A 17,072-nucleotide genomic window follows, 5' to 3' on the forward strand; every position below is an offset into this window, starting at 1 on the left:
TGCTCCCTCACACAGTGCTTCCCCCTCATCCTGCTCCTGCTCTCTCTTAGCTCAGGAATAACCTTGGAAGATGGTGGCCATGAAGATCTCTCTGCTGCTGGTGTCCCTGCTCCTGGCCGTGGTGCTAGGAGACAAGGAAGAGAGTCCTTCCAGGTGCGGAGAGGAGGGAGGGGCCCGCTGCTGAGGAGGGGGCTGGGGAGGACAGGGCTCTGGTCTTGGAGGCGTGAGAAAGGAAGGAATCCTGGGCCAAGAGGAAAGAAGCTCCAGGGGAAAATCTGCCAGCAGTCTGAGAGCAGAGTGAGGCCAGAAGCAGAGAGTATTTCTCATGAGCTACTGGTTAGGCCTCTGGAAGGCCTTCTCAGTGGCTAAGCATCTGACCACACCTCCCTAACCATTCATTCAGGAGAGCCTTGGATCATCTAACTTGATAAAGGACCCCCACCCCCACCCCCTGCCCTGTGTACAAGTGCAGGAGATATACGTGAAGAGTGGTCCACAAAGCCCTCCTGCCCTCATGGCGCATACAGGGCCAAGGGGAAAACAAAGAATCACCAAGGCGAGCTGCAAACTCTCATGAGTTCTGTGAGGAAAAGCAGCAAGTACTAGGAATGAGCACAGCAGGGGGCTCTGTGTTTTGGGGACCAAGAGAGACCTAGCCGAGTAAAGTCTTGGGCATTCTTGGACGCAAGGACAGCTACAGGCTCATGTACGTTCAGTGATGTAAATCTGAGGCACGGCTGTCAGAGACATGTACAAGGAGAGGCAACGTCACGCAGAAGTTAAGAACATAGACCTGGGCCCAGACTGCCTGGGGGTGAACCCTGGATCTGCCACCTATGCTGTGCGCTAAATTAATCTCTCTGCTCCCTGGTTTCCTCATTCACAAAAAAGGGGGTATGGCTAGTGTCTGCCTCCTCGGGGTGTTGTGAGGGTTGAATGAGGGTACGTATTAAAGGGCTGTTAGAGGCCCTGCCGCATGCATAGGGGCTCACTATTGTCAGTAGTGACTGGGAACCAAAGACCTGAACCAGGTGTGGCCAGGTGAGAGGAGTAAAGGAAGGCACTGGGAGCCAGTCCTTTGGGGTCAGGGGCCCCTCTGATCCCTCTCCGCCCAGAAGCCAGAGCCACACACACTAACGATGCAGGAAGTGGGCCTTTTGGCTGAAAATAAAGTCCCAGGGGCTCACCACAGAGCCAAGAGGGTGTCTCCACAAAAATGGACCCCCAAGGAACGGGCTGGTTCATTTTCACAATGTGGCCTCCTGTCAGCGACAGTCATGTACGCCGGGATGGTGAACCCCCTCAACCCTGCCCCTTCACGGCACCCTGGTTTCCCTCTCCCCTCCCTGCCCCCCAGAGTCCACTCGAAGGTCAGAGGCTCTACACCTCGAGGCCGCAGGTATGCCGAGGGGACTTTCATCAGTGACTACAGTATCGCCATGGACATGATCCGCCAACAAGACTTTGTGGACTGGCTGCTGGCACAGAAGGGGAAGAAGAATGAGTGAGTCATCGCGCAAGCCCCTCCTGTCCCCAGCCTCCCGCTCCCTTCCTGCCTTCAGACCAGGCGCCATCGCGGCCCACAGGGCCCTGCGGTGCACAACTCCAGGTGGCGCCTTTCACTTAGGCGACGATAGGGAGCTGGACCGCGTGGCGGCCCTGCTTTGGGCAGCGGTCCAGTGTGGGGGCAGGACCAGGGCAACTTCCCAATCCTTTTCTCCTAAGGGGAAGGGTCGGTGAAGATGTGTGGGGCTCACCGAGGATTCCCAGGAGGCTGGGGGTGAAGGCAGGGGAAGCTGAGCTGCTGCCAATGACTTTTTGGTGGTGGCCTCTTCAGACTCTGGAAATAGAATGAACTGCCCTCGTCCTACTTCCTTCTCTTTGCCAAATCTCTCCCTGCCCTCGCTGTTTGGTCGGCATGGTAGATTCTGGAAAGCTGTTCACCAGCAGCTGAAGACAAGCGGTGAGGAGGTTGAGGGAAGAAAGGGGTACCCTCTGTTCTGCCACCCACTCCGTAATCCTTATCTTACCAGCTGGAAACACAACATCACTCAAAGGGAGGCCCAGGCCCTAGAGCTGGCCCATCAATCTAACAGGAAGAAGGAGGCCAGGGAGCAGCAGGGGTGAGTCAGCCCACAGGGGAAGGAGGGTGTGGGGCCTCCTGACCCACCCCCACCTCATTGTTCCCTCTCCCAGACTCCAGAGCAGGGCCAGGCCCCAGATAAGCAGCCCCTTCCACTCGGAGTTCAAAGAGGGGTCTTCGCTGAACTCTCGGAGGTCAGCCTGAGCTTAAGGGAGAAGCCTGGGCGGAATGGGGGCGGGGTGCCTGGGAGGGGTTTGGGGGCCTGGGTTTCTAAGATCGATGATTTAGTGTGTAGTAGAGGGGCAGCGAAAGAGACCTCAGGAACCGGCTTCCCCACTTCTCCCTGCCACACACCAGGAAGGACATTTGTGAAACTGGGACCATCCTGTCCCACGGCCAGTCCCCTAAAGTCAGTTACCCCCCTCTGAGGAAGTTGAGGAGTCTATGGCACAGATCACTATGAAGAGCGAATGTCCCCCAAATAATCTCTTGGGGGTTCGGACTGCATTCTGGGATACTTGTAGAGGTGGAGGGTGGGATGTCTCCCACCAGAATTCTGTTTGGCTTTGCCTGTATTGAAGATTGGCAGGCAGATAGGGTTGGCGTCTTAAAAGCTGAGGTAACCCAGAGGCAGCTGTGTTGACTCCCTCCCCCACCCCCTCCCTCGGAGTCCCAGTCCCGTATTTACTCTCTCTGGGTGGGGCCCGGGCTAAAGCAGCCGGCCTGAGGCTTTCTCCTTTGCAGCTCCCTACCCACGAAGCCCAGCGATGAAGATCTGCCAAAGGACTTACTGATTCAAGAGCTGCTGGCCTGGATGGTGGATCAGACGGAGCTCTGCAGGCGCAGGTGGCAGATGGGAAGCTTTGGGAGTCTTGTGTCGTGGTTATAAGCTTGAGTATTGGGGTCTGACACAGTCAAATCTTCATCCCAACTTACGCTGGCCAAACCTCAGGCTCTCTGAACTTCGTTGTTTTCATGAAAATCGGCACTATTTAAACCACTTCATGGGGCTGCTGTGGGTTTTAAATAAGATAACGTAAGGAAAAAGCTGAGAGCAACCTCTGTAGATAGTAAGAGTTCAGTAATGGTGGCAGCTATTATTACTGCTTGCCCTTCTTTCTCAACCTCCTCCAAGTGAGATGCTCTCTCCCCTTCCCCTGCCCACCCCAGCTGACCTGCCCATCCTATTCTCAGCTCCACCTCTGTACCTGTGTGATGGAGCCCCTATAGTTGGAGGCATGATGCCCTTCCCCGTAGCTGCTGCTGGTCTCAGTGGTCCTTGGATCCATATCACTATTAGGGAGGCCTTCAACCTATTATGCCCTAGAAGAAAGGGACAGCTGAACACCATGGAGAGACCCATCCACCTAAAGGGTGAGACAGGACACTCATTCCAAGTGCAGACACCCGGGCACAGAAACCAAAAGGCATGTAGACCAGCGGTCGCCAACCTTTCGGACCTCGTGGGCCACTGACCACCGGTTGGCGACCGCTGATTTAGACTTCCGTGCTGGGGAGCTAGGGGAGGACTGAGGGCACAAATGCGGGAGGACTCCCTGTAGGAGGATAAGAAGGTTGAGAGGAATCTGACCACAACAATAGAGAAGAGGGTATGAGAAAATCTCCGTAGGAAGGTGGGTAACAGGCTCCGTGCTTTTTGAATCATTTTGATTATTTATCAATAAAAAGGTACTTTGGAGGTAGGAGCAGTAGAACTATGGCTGGGTGCCAGGATAAATTTACTTTGCTGATTCCAAGCTGATAACCACCCTCCGTCCCCTCCCCTCTCTACTCTCCACAGGATTCAGTGACTCTGACTAAACCCAGCTCAGGACTGGACTCTGCCCTTCACTGACTCAGCTCCTGGGTACCCTCGACAAGCCAAACCAATAAAGTTCAAGCTGAAATAAATCTTTGTGCCCATTGTCAAAATATATTCAGATGTGTACTGAGCACATTTGTGTGCCGTGTACCACCCAAGAAAAAGGAGATATGGCTCTGACCCACCTGTTAATTCATCTATTTATTCTGTAAACACTTATTGGAAACTTAACATAAGCAGGGTTGTGCTCAACAAGCGTACAGAGCAATGAGGGAAACCAATACAATCCTTGTCCCTGTGAGGGGTTTACACACTAGTGATGAAGACAGACCTTAATCTGTAAACACACAAACACAACAATCACGTAGCATGCTAAGTTCTGCAAAGATGAGGTTGTTATGAGAGAGGACAGAGAAACTTTATCTAGGTGGAGTCAGGAGGGCCTCTTGGAGAAAATGACATTTAAGCAAATAAGATTTGGAGGATAAAAATGGCCAGACCAAGGATGAGTGGAGCCTTCACATTAACCAGAGTTATTATTTCAGCAACATGGGCAATGGGAAGAAGAGGACAAGCAGGTCTGGACAGGTGGGCGGAGGCAGGGCCTGAAAGACCATGTTAGAGCTTTTGGATTTTATCCTCAGTGCAAGGATAGGTCCGAGAGGGATTTTAAACAGGGTCAAGTCACAGAGGATCTATTTGCCTTCCAAAACGATCACACTGATGAAAGTAAGAATTACTAGTATAGCCCTAGCTGGTTTGGCTCAGTGGATACAGCGTCGGTCTGCGGACTGAAGGGTCCCAGGTTCAATTCTGGTCAAGGGCACATGCCCTGGTTGTGGGCTCTGTCCCCAGTGGGGGGCGTGCAGGAGGCAGCCAATCAATGATTCTTTCTCATCATTGATGTTTCTCTCCTCTCTCCCTCTCCCTTCTCTCTGAAATCAATAAAAATACATTAAAAAAAAAGAATTATTAGTATATTGAGATGAATAGGGATGAAAGGGGAAGAGGAAGACCAGTAAAGAGGCTTTTGCAGGATTCCAGGTTTATACTAGGGTGGTGGTGGGGGGAACGGTGGGGGGAGCGAAGTGGGCAAACTCAATTTACCCAAAAGTCAATACCTTTATCTCCCATGTTCAGAGCTTTCCCCACCTCAGCTTGCTGCCTTCTCCAATGCCCTGCATCCACAGATATGATATACCTTCTCTCCCTAGCTTGGGTCACCTTTTCCTGGAATGTCCTCCTTGATCTAGTCATAGTCTAGTAGACTACTAGAGTCAAACACACCTAGATTCAAAGCACCTACTAGCTTTGTGAGTTAGCAAGTTAGTTTCTCTCTCTTAAACTCAGTTTCCTGTCTGTAAAAAAGATGAAAAAGTATCCACCCAATAGGGTTAAAGTAAGTATTAAGATCATGCCTGGCACAAAGTAAGTGGTCAATAAAAGTTAACTTAAAAAAAAAAAGTTAACTTTTGTTATTATTACCTACACACCTAAGCCTTAGTTTAAAAGGGTATTAGTGTAAATCAGGGAGTGGCAAGCTGGATGGCTAAAGGTCTGGGCCAGTAACATAAATGAGCAAAGTGAGGAGGGTGTAAGACAACAGGAAGGATGGGGACTGGGAAAATGGAAGAGACATGTTCGCCTAAAATCTTTCTGGTGCCAAACAACACTCTTTTGAGAGCTGAATTGGCCTGAGCACTGCCAGTTTGCCATCTCTCCCATATTTGGTTTCCTCTCCTCTATAAACTCCTGAGGTCCCAAGAATGTGTACCACACAATTTAGAGCATGCCTTTGTTCAGAGAATTTATTTTAGTGATTCTCCATGATAGTACTGATTGTCTTGGGGAGAAGTTTGGATCTAGATTTCTGAATTCTTGGGTGTCTCTTGAAATCACTAAATCAGAAAGGTTTATTTAAAAATATTTTATGCAATGTTCTTGGTATGGGGCAGGCATTGTGCTCAGTCTCCTATAAACATTTTTTCAAATTTTTAAGTTTTTTTTTTATTCTTTTAAAAATATATTTATTTACTTATTTTAGAGAGAGAGGAAAAGAGGGAGGGAGAGAGATAAAAATCATTTTGTTGAGCAGAGCCCTAACAGGTTTGGCTCACTGGATAGAGCGTTGGCCTGCGGACTGAAGGGTCCCAGGTTTTATTCCAGTCAAGGGCCTATACCTTGGTTTCGGGCACATCCCCAGTAGGGGGTGTGCAGGAGGCAGTTGATTGATGTTTCTAACTCTCTATCCCCCTCCCTTCCTCTCTGTAAAAAAATCAATAAAATATATTTTTAAAAAAAAAAAAGAAAAATCATTTTGTTGCTCCACTTATGCATTTATTGGTTGATTCTTGTATATGCCCTGACCGGGGATCGAACTCACAACCTAGGCTGACACTCTAACCAACTGAGCTACTTGGTCAGGGCTGAAGTTTTTTATTATTTTTTTGTTGTTCAAATTTATAAACATCATTTAAAAAAGTCATGATGATCTCATTGAAAGCCTCATCACAACCCTTTAAGATAATACCATAATAGCTGCTAACCATGCACTACACTGCCTCCATGAGGCAGAGAATTAAAAGCCTATGCTATTAGCCACCTTGCCACAAGGCCAGTGAGTCACTTAAAGCAAGTGAGGGCATCTGTCACAATCAGTATTCATGGTGTCCTGTAGCCACGTGCTTCTGAGAGCCATTGTTAAATTGTCAGGAATTTTGAGAGCAGGCTGTAAAACCACTGATAGCTTGAAATTGGCCATGGTTAGAGGATTTATACCATAGCAATCGGCATATGCTATGTACATCAGAGCCTCCCTTCCCACCTGGAGAGGTTGTTAAACACTTACTAGCATATTACTGGTCAGCATCCTTTCTCTAAAAGTATAAAGGAGAACAAATGTGTACAAATAAGGGAATAAGCACATCTGCTTGAGGATGGTAATGAGGTTTGTCAAGGGTCAATGTGTGTATCTAAAGGAGTGAATATGTATATGTGCATTTGAGGATATGAATAGTTAAATCTAAGGTCAAGGGTGTGAGTTAGGGGTCAGTGTGTGCACCTTAAGCTGTCATACAGTGTGAGTCAAAAGTGATAAATGGACCTGGCTGATATTTCTCAATGGTTAGAGTCTTGGTTGCAGGCTCCATCCCCAGCACATGCAGGAGGCAACCCATTGATGTTTTTCTCTCACATCCTTGTTTTCTCTCTCTCTCTCTCTCTCTCTCTCTCTCTCTCCCCTCCCTCCCTCCCCCATCTCCTCCACTCTCCCTAAGAAGAAAAAAAAAAAACAATGGAAAAAATATCCTCAGGTGAGGATTAAAAAAAAAGAAGTGGTAAATGAAGCAGGTGTGTCCAGATGGTGTCAATGGGTACCTAAAGGACCAAGTTTTTGTGTTAGCAAATGGTGTAGTAGGAAAATGAGGATATGAGGTCAGTGTAGCAGTATGGGACTAGTGTGTTTTTCACAGAAAGGGGCGAGGAGGTATATTGGAAGCCAGTGTGTGTGGGGGGTGGGGTCTGAAAAAGCTAGTGTCTGTTGAAGGGGACAAATATGTGTTTGAGAAAGGTTGTGTCTAAAGGGGCGTATGCTATCTGAGCTTAGTGTCTGAGGATGTGTAGGAGAATGAATCTGAAAGACAATTATGAAAGGCTGAGTGATTGTTTTAGCCTTGGTCCATGCATCTGTTAAGACTGTCTTCTGCTTCAAATAACAGAAAAACACAAAATAACAGTGGCTTTAGCAAGATAGGAAACTATTTCTTTCTTGTAAACAGCCAAAGGCAGGCAGTCCAGGGCTGGAGTAACAACTCTGCTCCACGAAACCCTCAGGGACCCAGGCTCACAGGACTCACAGCTCCATCAGCTCTTAAGGCTGCAAACGGCAACTAAACATCTTGCTACCAATCTGTTCCATCCTCTTATCCTTTTACTAGAAACCCCTCTAATAACATCATTCACTTTGGTTTCACCTGGATCTGATTCCCAGCCCAACTTTTCCTGTAGAGTTTCATACAGAAATAACAATTGGCCATCTCTCCTGTGATGGCCTGAAGACCTCAATTTCTACATGTTCAAAACTACTCTTTTTTTAAAAAATATATTTTATTGATTTTTTACAGAGAAGAAGAGAGAGGGATAGAGAGTTAGAAACATCGATGATAGAGAATCATCGATCAGCTGCCTCTTGCAAACCCCTACTGGGGATGTGCCCACAACCAAGGTACATGCCCTTGACCGGATCGAACCTGGGACCTTTCAGTCCCAGGCCGACGCTCTATCCACTTTTCAAAACTACTCTTAATTATTGCCCCAACTTCATGTTGTGGTCTCCCCGCACCCCCAATGGCACCATCCTTGGTGCTCAGGCCAGAAAATTGAGCATCCTGCTGACTTTTCCCACCTACTCTGGCCCCATCTTGTCAGTTTTATCATTTCACCTTCTTCCTATCTCCTGAATTTGTCCCATTGTATCTTTATTGCCACTATCTTAGTTCTGGCCCCCATCATTGCTAGTTTATTTGGCAGAAACAGACTTAAGTATAGGTCGCCACTACCTTTTCTAAGACAAAAATTTCATCTTTTAACTCACTGACTTAAGAATCCTCCATACTGACTCCTTTGTTAGACTCAATAATCCCTGGGGGGGGGGGGGTAATCACCTACGGAGTTCCCTAAACACACAGGTGACCAATACCCCTCTTTACTGACTAACTTTATGATTGTCAATCACTAACAATCACAGCTGATACTTAACTGATGTGCCAGGCATGGTACTAAATGCTTTGCTAATATACTTCCTGAATTAATCCTCACAACCACTTCACGAGTAGGTATCATTTACCACAACTGTGGAAACTGCCACACCAGAGACAGAATTTGCTTGAAGTGAACTGGACCATGTGTCATGGAAGCAAGCTATGGAGCCAGCAACCTCATTCCAGAGTCCAACTTCTTAACCGCAAGGCCTTCGCCGGGCAGAATGCGTGTGACTCTCACGGGCAAGGCCCATTAGTCTAGACTGGATTCTGGTTTATGCTCTATGTCTATATGGAACCCCCGTTGTCCAAGAACCAAGTAGGCGGCCCGAGAGCCTGGTGCCTGGGGTGGGGATGCAGGGGCAGTCACGGGAAGACGAGAGAGTCCGAGACGTCCACGTGGGTGAGGAGCGCAGGGCCGCACCAAGACGGCCTGGGCCGGTATCCGGGCACCGTGCCTTCCCCGCCGCCGCCAGCTGCGCGGACCCGGCCACCAAGGCAGAGCAGGGCCCGGCTCCAGGCGCGGGGCTGTCGGCGCCCCGCGGAAGGAAGTCGGCGCGCAGCTTCCGGCGCGCGGAGATGACGTAAGGACCGCGCTTCCGCGTTGGGGAGCGGGCGGCGGGTCCCGGGAAGTGCACGCCCGGGGTCCCGGCTGCGGGGTGGCCCGCGGGCCCACGGCGGGATGCACCGCCGCGGGGTGGGAGCCGGCGCCATCGCCAAGAAGAAGCTTGCCGAGGTGAGGGGAAGAAGGCGGGCCCGCAGCCATCTCCGGTCCGCGGGAAGCTGGAGTCTCCGGAGCGGAGAGCTCTGTATCCTCAAACTGCCTCCCATCGATCTGACGCGGGCTTCTTGGGTCCCCGGGACCGGAGTTTCTCTGGCTTCCGATAGACTGGAATGTCAGCATCCCCTAATCTACCCACCCTTTCCCCCACTTCGTCCATTCTACTTCCTCATCCCTCTCCCTAAGAAAAACCAGTTGAGAGAGACCTTCTTTTCAGCGGAGGCAGTATGAGTGGGTGCCCCCAGCGCCTACTCTCTCAACTCATGCTGGTCTCTCTGTCTGACAGGCCAAGTACAAGGAGCGAGGGACTGTCCTGGCTGAGGACCAGCTGGCCCAGGTGAGTCGTTTGGAAGGCTCCAGGCAGGAAGGGAGACCTCACAGGGCTGGGCAGGACACATCTGGTATAAACTAGATTGTTTGGGTTGAGTTAGAAATAGGATATTTGGCAAGTCCTGATTTCTGACCTCCTCAGATCTTGTAGGTGACTTGCTAATAATAATGATAGTTAACATCTTTGAGTGATCACATGCTCATAGCCTCCCAGGCATGTGTCCATTTTCTTTACATAGACTGTCTTGTTCATTCCTCCTGAAAATCCTGCCAGGAAGGAACACTGTTCTTCCTAGTGTGAAATCGAGGACCCTGTGGTGTTACGTAATTTATCCAAGGTTACATGGGTAGTAAGTAGTAGTGCTGTTTGACTTAGGTCTTTTGGAGTTTTTTACTTTAAATTCCTAAGAATAAGACCGACTTTGGTGGATCTGGGGTTGAGCTTCAACCTATGAACCAGGAGGTCACGGTTTGATTCCCGGTCCAGGCATCTGCCCAGTTTTTGGGCTCAATCCTTCCTCTCCGAAATCAATAAAGATATATTAAAAAACTTAAATTCCTAAGAATAACATGAAAATATTGCCTACCCTGTGGCACCCATCACCACGATCATCATGTCTAGGTACATACCAGAAGTGTGTATGAGTGATGGGTGTGGCTCCTGCAGTTTCCTTTTCTAACTACTAGTACTTCCCTTTTCTGTGCCTGCCCTGAGTTTACTCAGTTACCGTAACTGGTGAAGAAGAGAAGAAGGCAGTTAAGCAGGGAAATCGGCCCTTGAACTGAGGAAAGATAGTAGGCACAGGTTGTGCTTTTCAAAAGCTCTCTCTCATGGGGAGATGGCATGTAGGAACCACTGGAAATGATGACTAAACAGTATGTAAGTTTCTCATGTGCAGCAAGTGAAGAGATATTGGGCCAGACGTAACTCTTGGTGGGGTAGAAGATAGGCTCTGTGAGAAGGAGTAATACAAACAGGACGTCAGAAAATCCCCCAAATATTTGTATTTAACTCTGGAATGTAATCTGGAAGAGCCACAGCCCTCAGTCAGGGATTCTTTATCTGGAGTTGATCCCCAAGGAGGTCCATGACTCAGATGAGACAACCACCGCAACGGCAACACCTAATTCATGCCAGGTTTCCTTTTTCTCCTATCCAGCCTTTCGTTCAGTGGCTGAAGATTTCCCGTTGCATGCATGCTGCAGTCCCTCATTTTGAAGACAAAATGAATCATTAGATTCATCTTCAATTTAATAACAGTTTTCCTGGGGAAAAGAAGTACCACATTAGATATGCACATTGATTGTTAGATGCATCTTGACTTTATTTTTTTTTTTTTAAATATATTTTATTGATTTTTCACAGAGAGGAAGGGAGAGAGATAGAAAGCCAGAAACATCGATGAGAGAGAAACATCGACCAGCTGCCTCCTGCACACCCCCTACCGGGGATGTGCCCGCAACCAAGGCACATGCCCTTGACCGGAATCAAACCTGGGACCCTTCAGTCCGCAGACCGACGCTCTATCCACTGAGCCAAACCGGTTTCGGCTGCATCTTGACTTTAGAACAGGAAAAAAAATGTATATTTTAGAAATAAGGAAATATTACCGCATCTCATTTCTGCGGACAACAGAACTGCGGAGGAGAGGCAGGGATCAGAAGAAAGGGAACAGAAAACAGCACAATGGCAGGCCCGAGGACATACCTTACTTCAGCCTTCGCACTGCCACTGGGCCAGGACCTATTTTTGACATCTGATTTTCACCTAGGGGGGCTAACCTTACCCTCCCCCTTGTCCATCTTACAGATGTCGAAGCAATTGGACATGTTCAAGACCAACCTGGAAGAATTTGCCAGCAAACACAAGCAAGAAATCCGGAAGAATCCTGAGTTCCGGGTTCAGTTCCAGGATATGTGTGCCACCATTGGGGTGGATCCTTTGGCCTGTAAGGAGTTGTCTGTAGGCGTCTATGTTCTCCTAGGATTCCCAAGGGACAGAAGCTACCTACTTGTTATCACAGCTGGTACAGGGGCATCTTCTAGAAGGGACTGCAGGGAGATAAAGTCTTGTCTTCCAGTTTGATGGGGAAGGTGGAGAGGCTGGAATGCAGGTTGAGGAGCCAGTGTTCTTCTCTTGAATGATCTACAGTGGAATTTTTTATGGCTATTTTTTCCCTTTATTACAAAATGTTTAGTTTTAATTAAAATAATGTGTGATCATGCAATCAACAAAGGAGAAAAAAGAAAAGGAGAAAGTAGAAGTCTTCTCAGTCCTATAATTTCAGAGATAAAGTACTGTTAAGGTATATCTTTCTAGACACCTTCATATTTATAAATTTCTTTCACATATATGGGATTAATGCTCTAAGTACAACTCTGTAACTTGCATTTTTCACTCAAAATACTGTCTTCAATAGATTTTTGAATGCTAGGTTTGTGTATTTCTCTTAGCTTTGTCTAGACCACATGTCCCATTATGTTTCACTGCATGCTTTGGGAAAGGAAAACTCATTTTTATAGTATCTTGAGCCAGAATCAGCAGCCAAATAAAAATGCCTTTTAGATTGCCTACCCTTTACAACTGTCTGAGCCTGTTTCAGGAGTCAGATTGTGTTGAGGATCTTACATAATATTGGAGCAGAAGGACTTAAGGCTAGGCAGGGAAGACTTCCCATAGGGTAGCTTTGAAAGAAAAAAATGTAACTAATGAATACCTGGCTTTGTTTTTCTGTCTTTTAGCTGGAAAAGGATTTTGGTCTGAGATGCTAGGTGTGGGAGACTTCTATTATGAACTGGGCGTCCAGATTATTGAAGTGTGCTTGGCCCTGAGGCACCGGAATGGAGGTGAGGTGGGTAGGTTCTGTGGACTGTGCTTTGGGTTTCTCTGAGAATAAACCTTGAAAAATAACCTTTCCCGTCCTGCCATCTGCAGGCCAATAAGGTCTTGAGAAGCATCTTAGCTGCTTCATGCCGTTGAATCCTTGGTAGGCAGATGGAATTACCTGAATGATTGTCTCTGTTCTTGAAAGATCTTTGGCTGGGAAGGTCTAGCCCCTAGTCATCGCAGAAAATAGTAGGGAGGTAGGAAATGGGGAAGGATAATGCCAACTAAACGTCTGTGTTCTCTAAAATGTGACGTGGCCCGCGTTGCTCAGTTGGCTGAGCATCGTCCCATGCACCAGAGGTCACTGGTTCGATTCCCAGTCAGGGCACATGCCCTGGTTGCAGGCTCTATCTCCAGTAGGGGGTGTTCAGGAGGCAGCTGATTGATATTTCTTTCTCCCTCTCCCTTCCTAAAAAAAAAGTCAATAAAAACATATTTAAAAACAAAACAAAATGTGACCTTAAATATGGTCACCAGTGTCATCTTAGTAATAAGCACATTAAATGGTCTGTGTTGAAGTTAAAGAGAAAACCTAAAAAACCGGTTACAAATCATTGGTTATAAATAGACAGCATTGATGTGAAGAGAGCATTTATAGTTTTCAAAGATGCTGCTGCCTTTATTAGCTATAAAGGTAACCCTTCCTCTGCTTTCTGTCCCCCTCTCCAATAGGTCTGATAACTCTGGAGGAACTACATCAACAGGTGTTAAAAGGAAGGGGCAAATTCGCCCAGGATGTCAGCCAGTAGGTATTAACTTCCAACCTCTTGGAGTATAGAAAGGTCTTTAAAAAGCAGATGGATATTTTTCCTCCTTACTGTTCTATGGCTAGAATAGTTTAGGAATAATTTTATTCCTCATTATGATCAGAAAACTCAAAATACAGAGAGAGATCAAAAACACAAAAACCACTCATTATTTCTCAACTGAGAGATACAACTGTTAAACATTTGGATATATTTTCTTCTAAGTTTTTTCCCCATGCATATATATGTATATTTTTAAACATTCTTGGGTCTTTGTATACTCTTGAGATTGAGATCAGGTAGAGTGGCAGGCACCAAGAGAGGCTTGGGAAGGGGATTGGGTTAGAAGATGGGGTATAAATTGTTCTGGTTCACCCAGCCTCTGTGTGTGACTCCAATTTGAGAAAAGGTAAAAGAGGTTGTTAGTATGTGGGCTGAATATGTGGTCTACACATTGTTGTGCAGGTTTTCTTTTTCTCTCATTTGAGTTGGTTTGTTGAGTGGGGAGCCTGACCATCTTCCCTGAAGGGAAGTTTGGGGCCCTTGAACCCTCTTTTTACTGAAGTAGTTAAATGTTGTACAGCCTTTGGAGTCTTCTGTCAAGGTATTCTGCCCAGGGCAGAGGTGAAATTGCATTGTTGCTGGGTTTGCTTTGCCAACGGTCTTTCAGCAGCTCTTCCTCACCTTAGAGACGACCTGATCAGGGCCATCAAGAAACTAAAGGCACTTGGCACTGGCTTCGGCATCATCCCTGTCAGCGGCACTTACCTCATTCAGTCTGTTCCAGCTGAGCTCAACATGGATCACACTGTGGTGTTGCAGCTGGCAGAGGTACTGATGTGTGTGTGTGTGTTAGGGAGGGGATTCTGGAGCATCTTTGATCTCAATCACTCAAATCTTTTTGCTGAAACTGTCTAATGGATGTACTACTCAGACCTGTGCTTATTTAGCAGACATTTATTGAGCAGCTACAGTGCAAAGCACTGGGCTAGGCTAAGGGCCATATAAAAATGGGTACTACATAGTTCCTGCTCTCAAGGAGCTTACAGTCTAGTGCAGTAGACATGCAGACAACTAACGTATTTACTTGGGTAGACAGATTCTTGGATGTCTTCCTAAAACTGTTATGGATTCTTGAAAACAAATTTTTAAATCTTGTTTGCCATCCCCCGTTCCTCATGCTTTAAGCATAGGCCATCCTCCCTCAAATCCTTATCATGTATTTAAGGAAGACATGTTCAGTCTTCTTAATTCTGTAATGTAGAACAAAACTAATAAGGGAGGGGCTTTTCTTGATTGGAGAATAGGTAGGGTGAGACGGGCAGGGGCTGAATCCTATATAATAAAAGGCTAATATGCAAATCGACCAAACAGTGGAATGACCAATCGCTATGACATGCACTGACCACCAGGAGGCAGATGCTCAACACAGGAGCTGCCCCCTGGTGGTCAGTGCACTCCCACAGGGGGAGCGCCACTCAGCCAGAAGCCGGGCTCATGGCTGGTGAGCGCAGTGGTGGTGGCAGGAGCTCTCCCGTCTCCACGGCAGCACTAAGGATGTCTGACTTATGGCTTAGGCCCGCTCCCCAAAGCTCGCTGCCTGTGGGGAGTTGGCCTAAGCCGGCAGTTGGACATCCCCCCAAGGGCTCCCAGACTGCGAGAGGGCGCAGGCTGGGCTGAGGGACCCCCCCACCCCCCCCCACCCTGAGTGCACGAATTTCATGCACTGAGCCTCTAGTATTTAAATATTTTAGATTATTACCACTTTTTCCTATCACTTAATCATTCTGAATCTTCCCTTGTCACACTAGAGTTCTCTGAGAAAGTAAAAATATTTTAGTGCCAGGGACTCTACTTTTTAAGACTGAATCACTCAACCTACCTGTCACCCCTCCCTTCCTCCTCCTCCTCTCTGCTGGGACCTCTAAACATTGTTGTGTGTTTTTTAAACATCGTTTTTCTATGCTCTTAGGCTTTCTGTGCCCACAAACAGTTCCTCCTTCTGTCTGGATAAGTCAGTTGTCCCTGGGCAAAGGCTGGGTTCTAAAAATTCCCATTCCTCCTTCCTTCAGAAAAATGGCTACGTGACTGTCAGTGATATCAAAGCCAGTCTTAAATGGGAGACAGAGCGAGCTCGGCAAGTGCTGGTATGTGACTTTTGGAATGGCCCAGAAAAGTTGGGCCCCAGATGGGCGCAAGTGGGTGGTCAGGAACCACACAGACAGGAGTTGCAGCCTTGATCTGCTGGCCTCTGGCCTTGAAGGCTACTGCTGCTACACTGAAAGTAACCCCGGCATTTCACTGAAGATGGCACTGAGAGGTAGAACACATAAAGGCAGGCTTCTAGCCTCGACACGGGTAAAACTGGGCTGCCACTGCTGCTGGAGGATCACCAACACCTGTCTCTCCTAACCGGTAGAACTTGGTCAGATGGTTAATAGAGTTTATACTGGAAGTAACAGTTCAGGGTGAAAGGAATTATTAACACTTATGATAATTACATATCTAAGTTATATACTATTGCATATATATCTATAATTATATACTATTGCATATAGTTATAGTTTTATATATACAAATTTCATGTACTAATGAAAGATTGATGTGGTGAAGAGGGAGTAAGTAGCATGGAAATGTAGGCTTTTAATACCTTCTTTCTTAGCCAGACAATTAACCTGTAGACACAACTTCATCTGTAATGTTAACATAGACATCTGTAAAGATAAACATACACATCTGTTTAATATTGGGCAGAACAAACTCATCTCGAGCCTATTTCCAGCTGTAGGAATTGAGTCCATTCTAAATACTAATAATGAACTTGCATTAAGTTCTCCAAAAAGGTTTACCCACATTACCCAGTAAATTAACTGAAAGATAGTGATCTCCATTTTGCTTCAGGGAATGGAGTCTGTGATTAGCTCAAGGCCATATACAAATACTCCTGTAGTTTGTACCCTTTTTTTTCTGAGCAGCACAGGTTAAGTGACTTGGTGGCATTTTTCAAACCTCAAAGGTTGAGGCCAAACAGGTCATTACAGTTTGGTTGTGTAAATGTGTGAAGGCACTCGTGTAGACTTAATTTGAAAACCCCATTGAAGCCAGAATAAGACGGGATTCTCTACTTTTGTTTGTAGGAACTCCCCTTTCTCAAATGATTCTTCCTTTTCCCTCCAGGAACACCTGCTGAAGGAAGGGCTGGCCTGGCTGGACCTGCAGGCCCCAGGGGAGGCCCACTACTGGCTGCCTGCTCTCTTCACTGACCTCTACTCCCAGGAGATTACAGCTGAGGAGGCCAGAGAAGCCCTCCCCTGACTCTGGGAGTGTGGAAGGGGGCTCAGCAGCAGGCAGGGAGAAGAGGGAGGACCTGTGGGTAAATAAAACCTGGACAACTTTGTTTAAAAAAAAAAAAAAACAACCACACACACAGAAAAATATGTTCCAAGTTTTTTTCTTCCCCCAATATTCTTCACTCATTATTTTATTTTATTTTTTAAAGTGCCTTCACATTGCATCTTTATTGGAGAAAACCTCATTTATCCAGTAAGGATAACCTGAGTAACAGAACAGCGAGCACGTAAAATGACTTGCGCAGGTCATTGACAAGTCCATGGTAGAGCTGGGCCTAGAATGAAGGCCATCTGTCTCCTGGCTTAGACAGTCTAG

General features: G+C 47.0%; 2 protein-coding genes across 3 annotated transcripts; both read left to right on the forward strand.

Moving 5' to 3' along the window:
• On the forward strand, positions 1 to 2,972 carry GIP (gastric inhibitory polypeptide). The gene is made up of 5 exons (XM_054709425.1): positions 1 to 153; positions 732 to 739; positions 1,360 to 1,504; positions 2,034 to 2,123; positions 2,828 to 2,972. The coding sequence occupies exons 1-5, from the start codon at positions 71 to 73 to the stop codon at positions 2,970 to 2,972; spliced, it is 471 nt and encodes a 156-aa protein (XP_054565400.1). The 5' UTR covers positions 1 to 70.
• A 6,270-nt stretch (positions 2,973 to 9,242) lies between these two features.
• SNF8 (SNF8 subunit of ESCRT-II) lies at positions 9,243 to 16,824 on the forward strand. 2 transcript variants are annotated; one of them, XM_008153741.3, is made up of 8 exons: positions 9,243 to 9,398; positions 9,730 to 9,780; positions 11,584 to 11,722; positions 12,516 to 12,620; positions 13,333 to 13,405; positions 14,096 to 14,237; positions 15,479 to 15,553; positions 16,584 to 16,824. In XM_008153741.3, the coding sequence occupies exons 1-8, from the start codon at positions 9,345 to 9,347 to the stop codon at positions 16,719 to 16,721; spliced, it is 777 nt and encodes a 258-aa protein (XP_008151963.1). In that variant the 5' UTR covers positions 9,243 to 9,344; the 3' UTR covers positions 16,722 to 16,824. The 2 variants fall into 2 exon arrangements, with proteins under 2 accessions (XP_008151963.1, XP_054565786.1); XM_054709811.1 differs by lacking the exon at positions 15,479 to 15,553.
• Positions 16,825 to 17,072: the final 248 nt, after the last annotated feature.

The sequence above is a fragment of the Eptesicus fuscus genome, chromosome 20 (genome assembly GCF_027574615.1).
Source record: "Eptesicus fuscus isolate TK198812 chromosome 20, DD_ASM_mEF_20220401, whole genome shotgun sequence".
NCBI lineage: Eukaryota > Metazoa > Chordata > Mammalia > Chiroptera > Vespertilionidae > Eptesicus > Eptesicus fuscus.

What these genes read in the sequence shown, in the direction of transcription:
- GIP (XM_054709425.1), top strand. Translation starts at nt 71, where the DNA reads ATGGTGGCCATGAAGATCTCTCTGCTGCTGGTGTCCCTGCTCCTGGCC. An exon ending in CAGAAGGGGAAGAAGAATGA is followed by an intron (nt 1,505 to 2,033) that starts GTGAGTCATCGC and finishes TTATCTTACCAG; the next exon opens with CTGGAAACACAACATCACTC. An exon ending in GAGGCCAGGGAGCAGCAGGG is followed by an intron (nt 2,124 to 2,827) that starts GTGAGTCAGCCC and finishes TCTCCTTTGCAG; the next exon opens with CTCCCTACCCACGAAGCCCA.
- SNF8 (XM_008153741.3), top strand. Translation starts at nt 9,345, where the DNA reads ATGCACCGCCGCGGGGTGGGAGCCGGCGCCATCGCCAAGAAGAAGCTT. An exon ending in CCTGAGGCACCGGAATGGAG is followed by an intron (nt 12,621 to 13,332) that starts GTGAGGTGGGTA and finishes CCTCTCCAATAG; the next exon opens with GTCTGATAACTCTGGAGGAA. An exon ending in TTCGCCCAGGATGTCAGCCA is followed by an intron (nt 13,406 to 14,095) that starts GTAGGTATTAAC and finishes TCCTCACCTTAG; the next exon opens with AGACGACCTGATCAGGGCCA.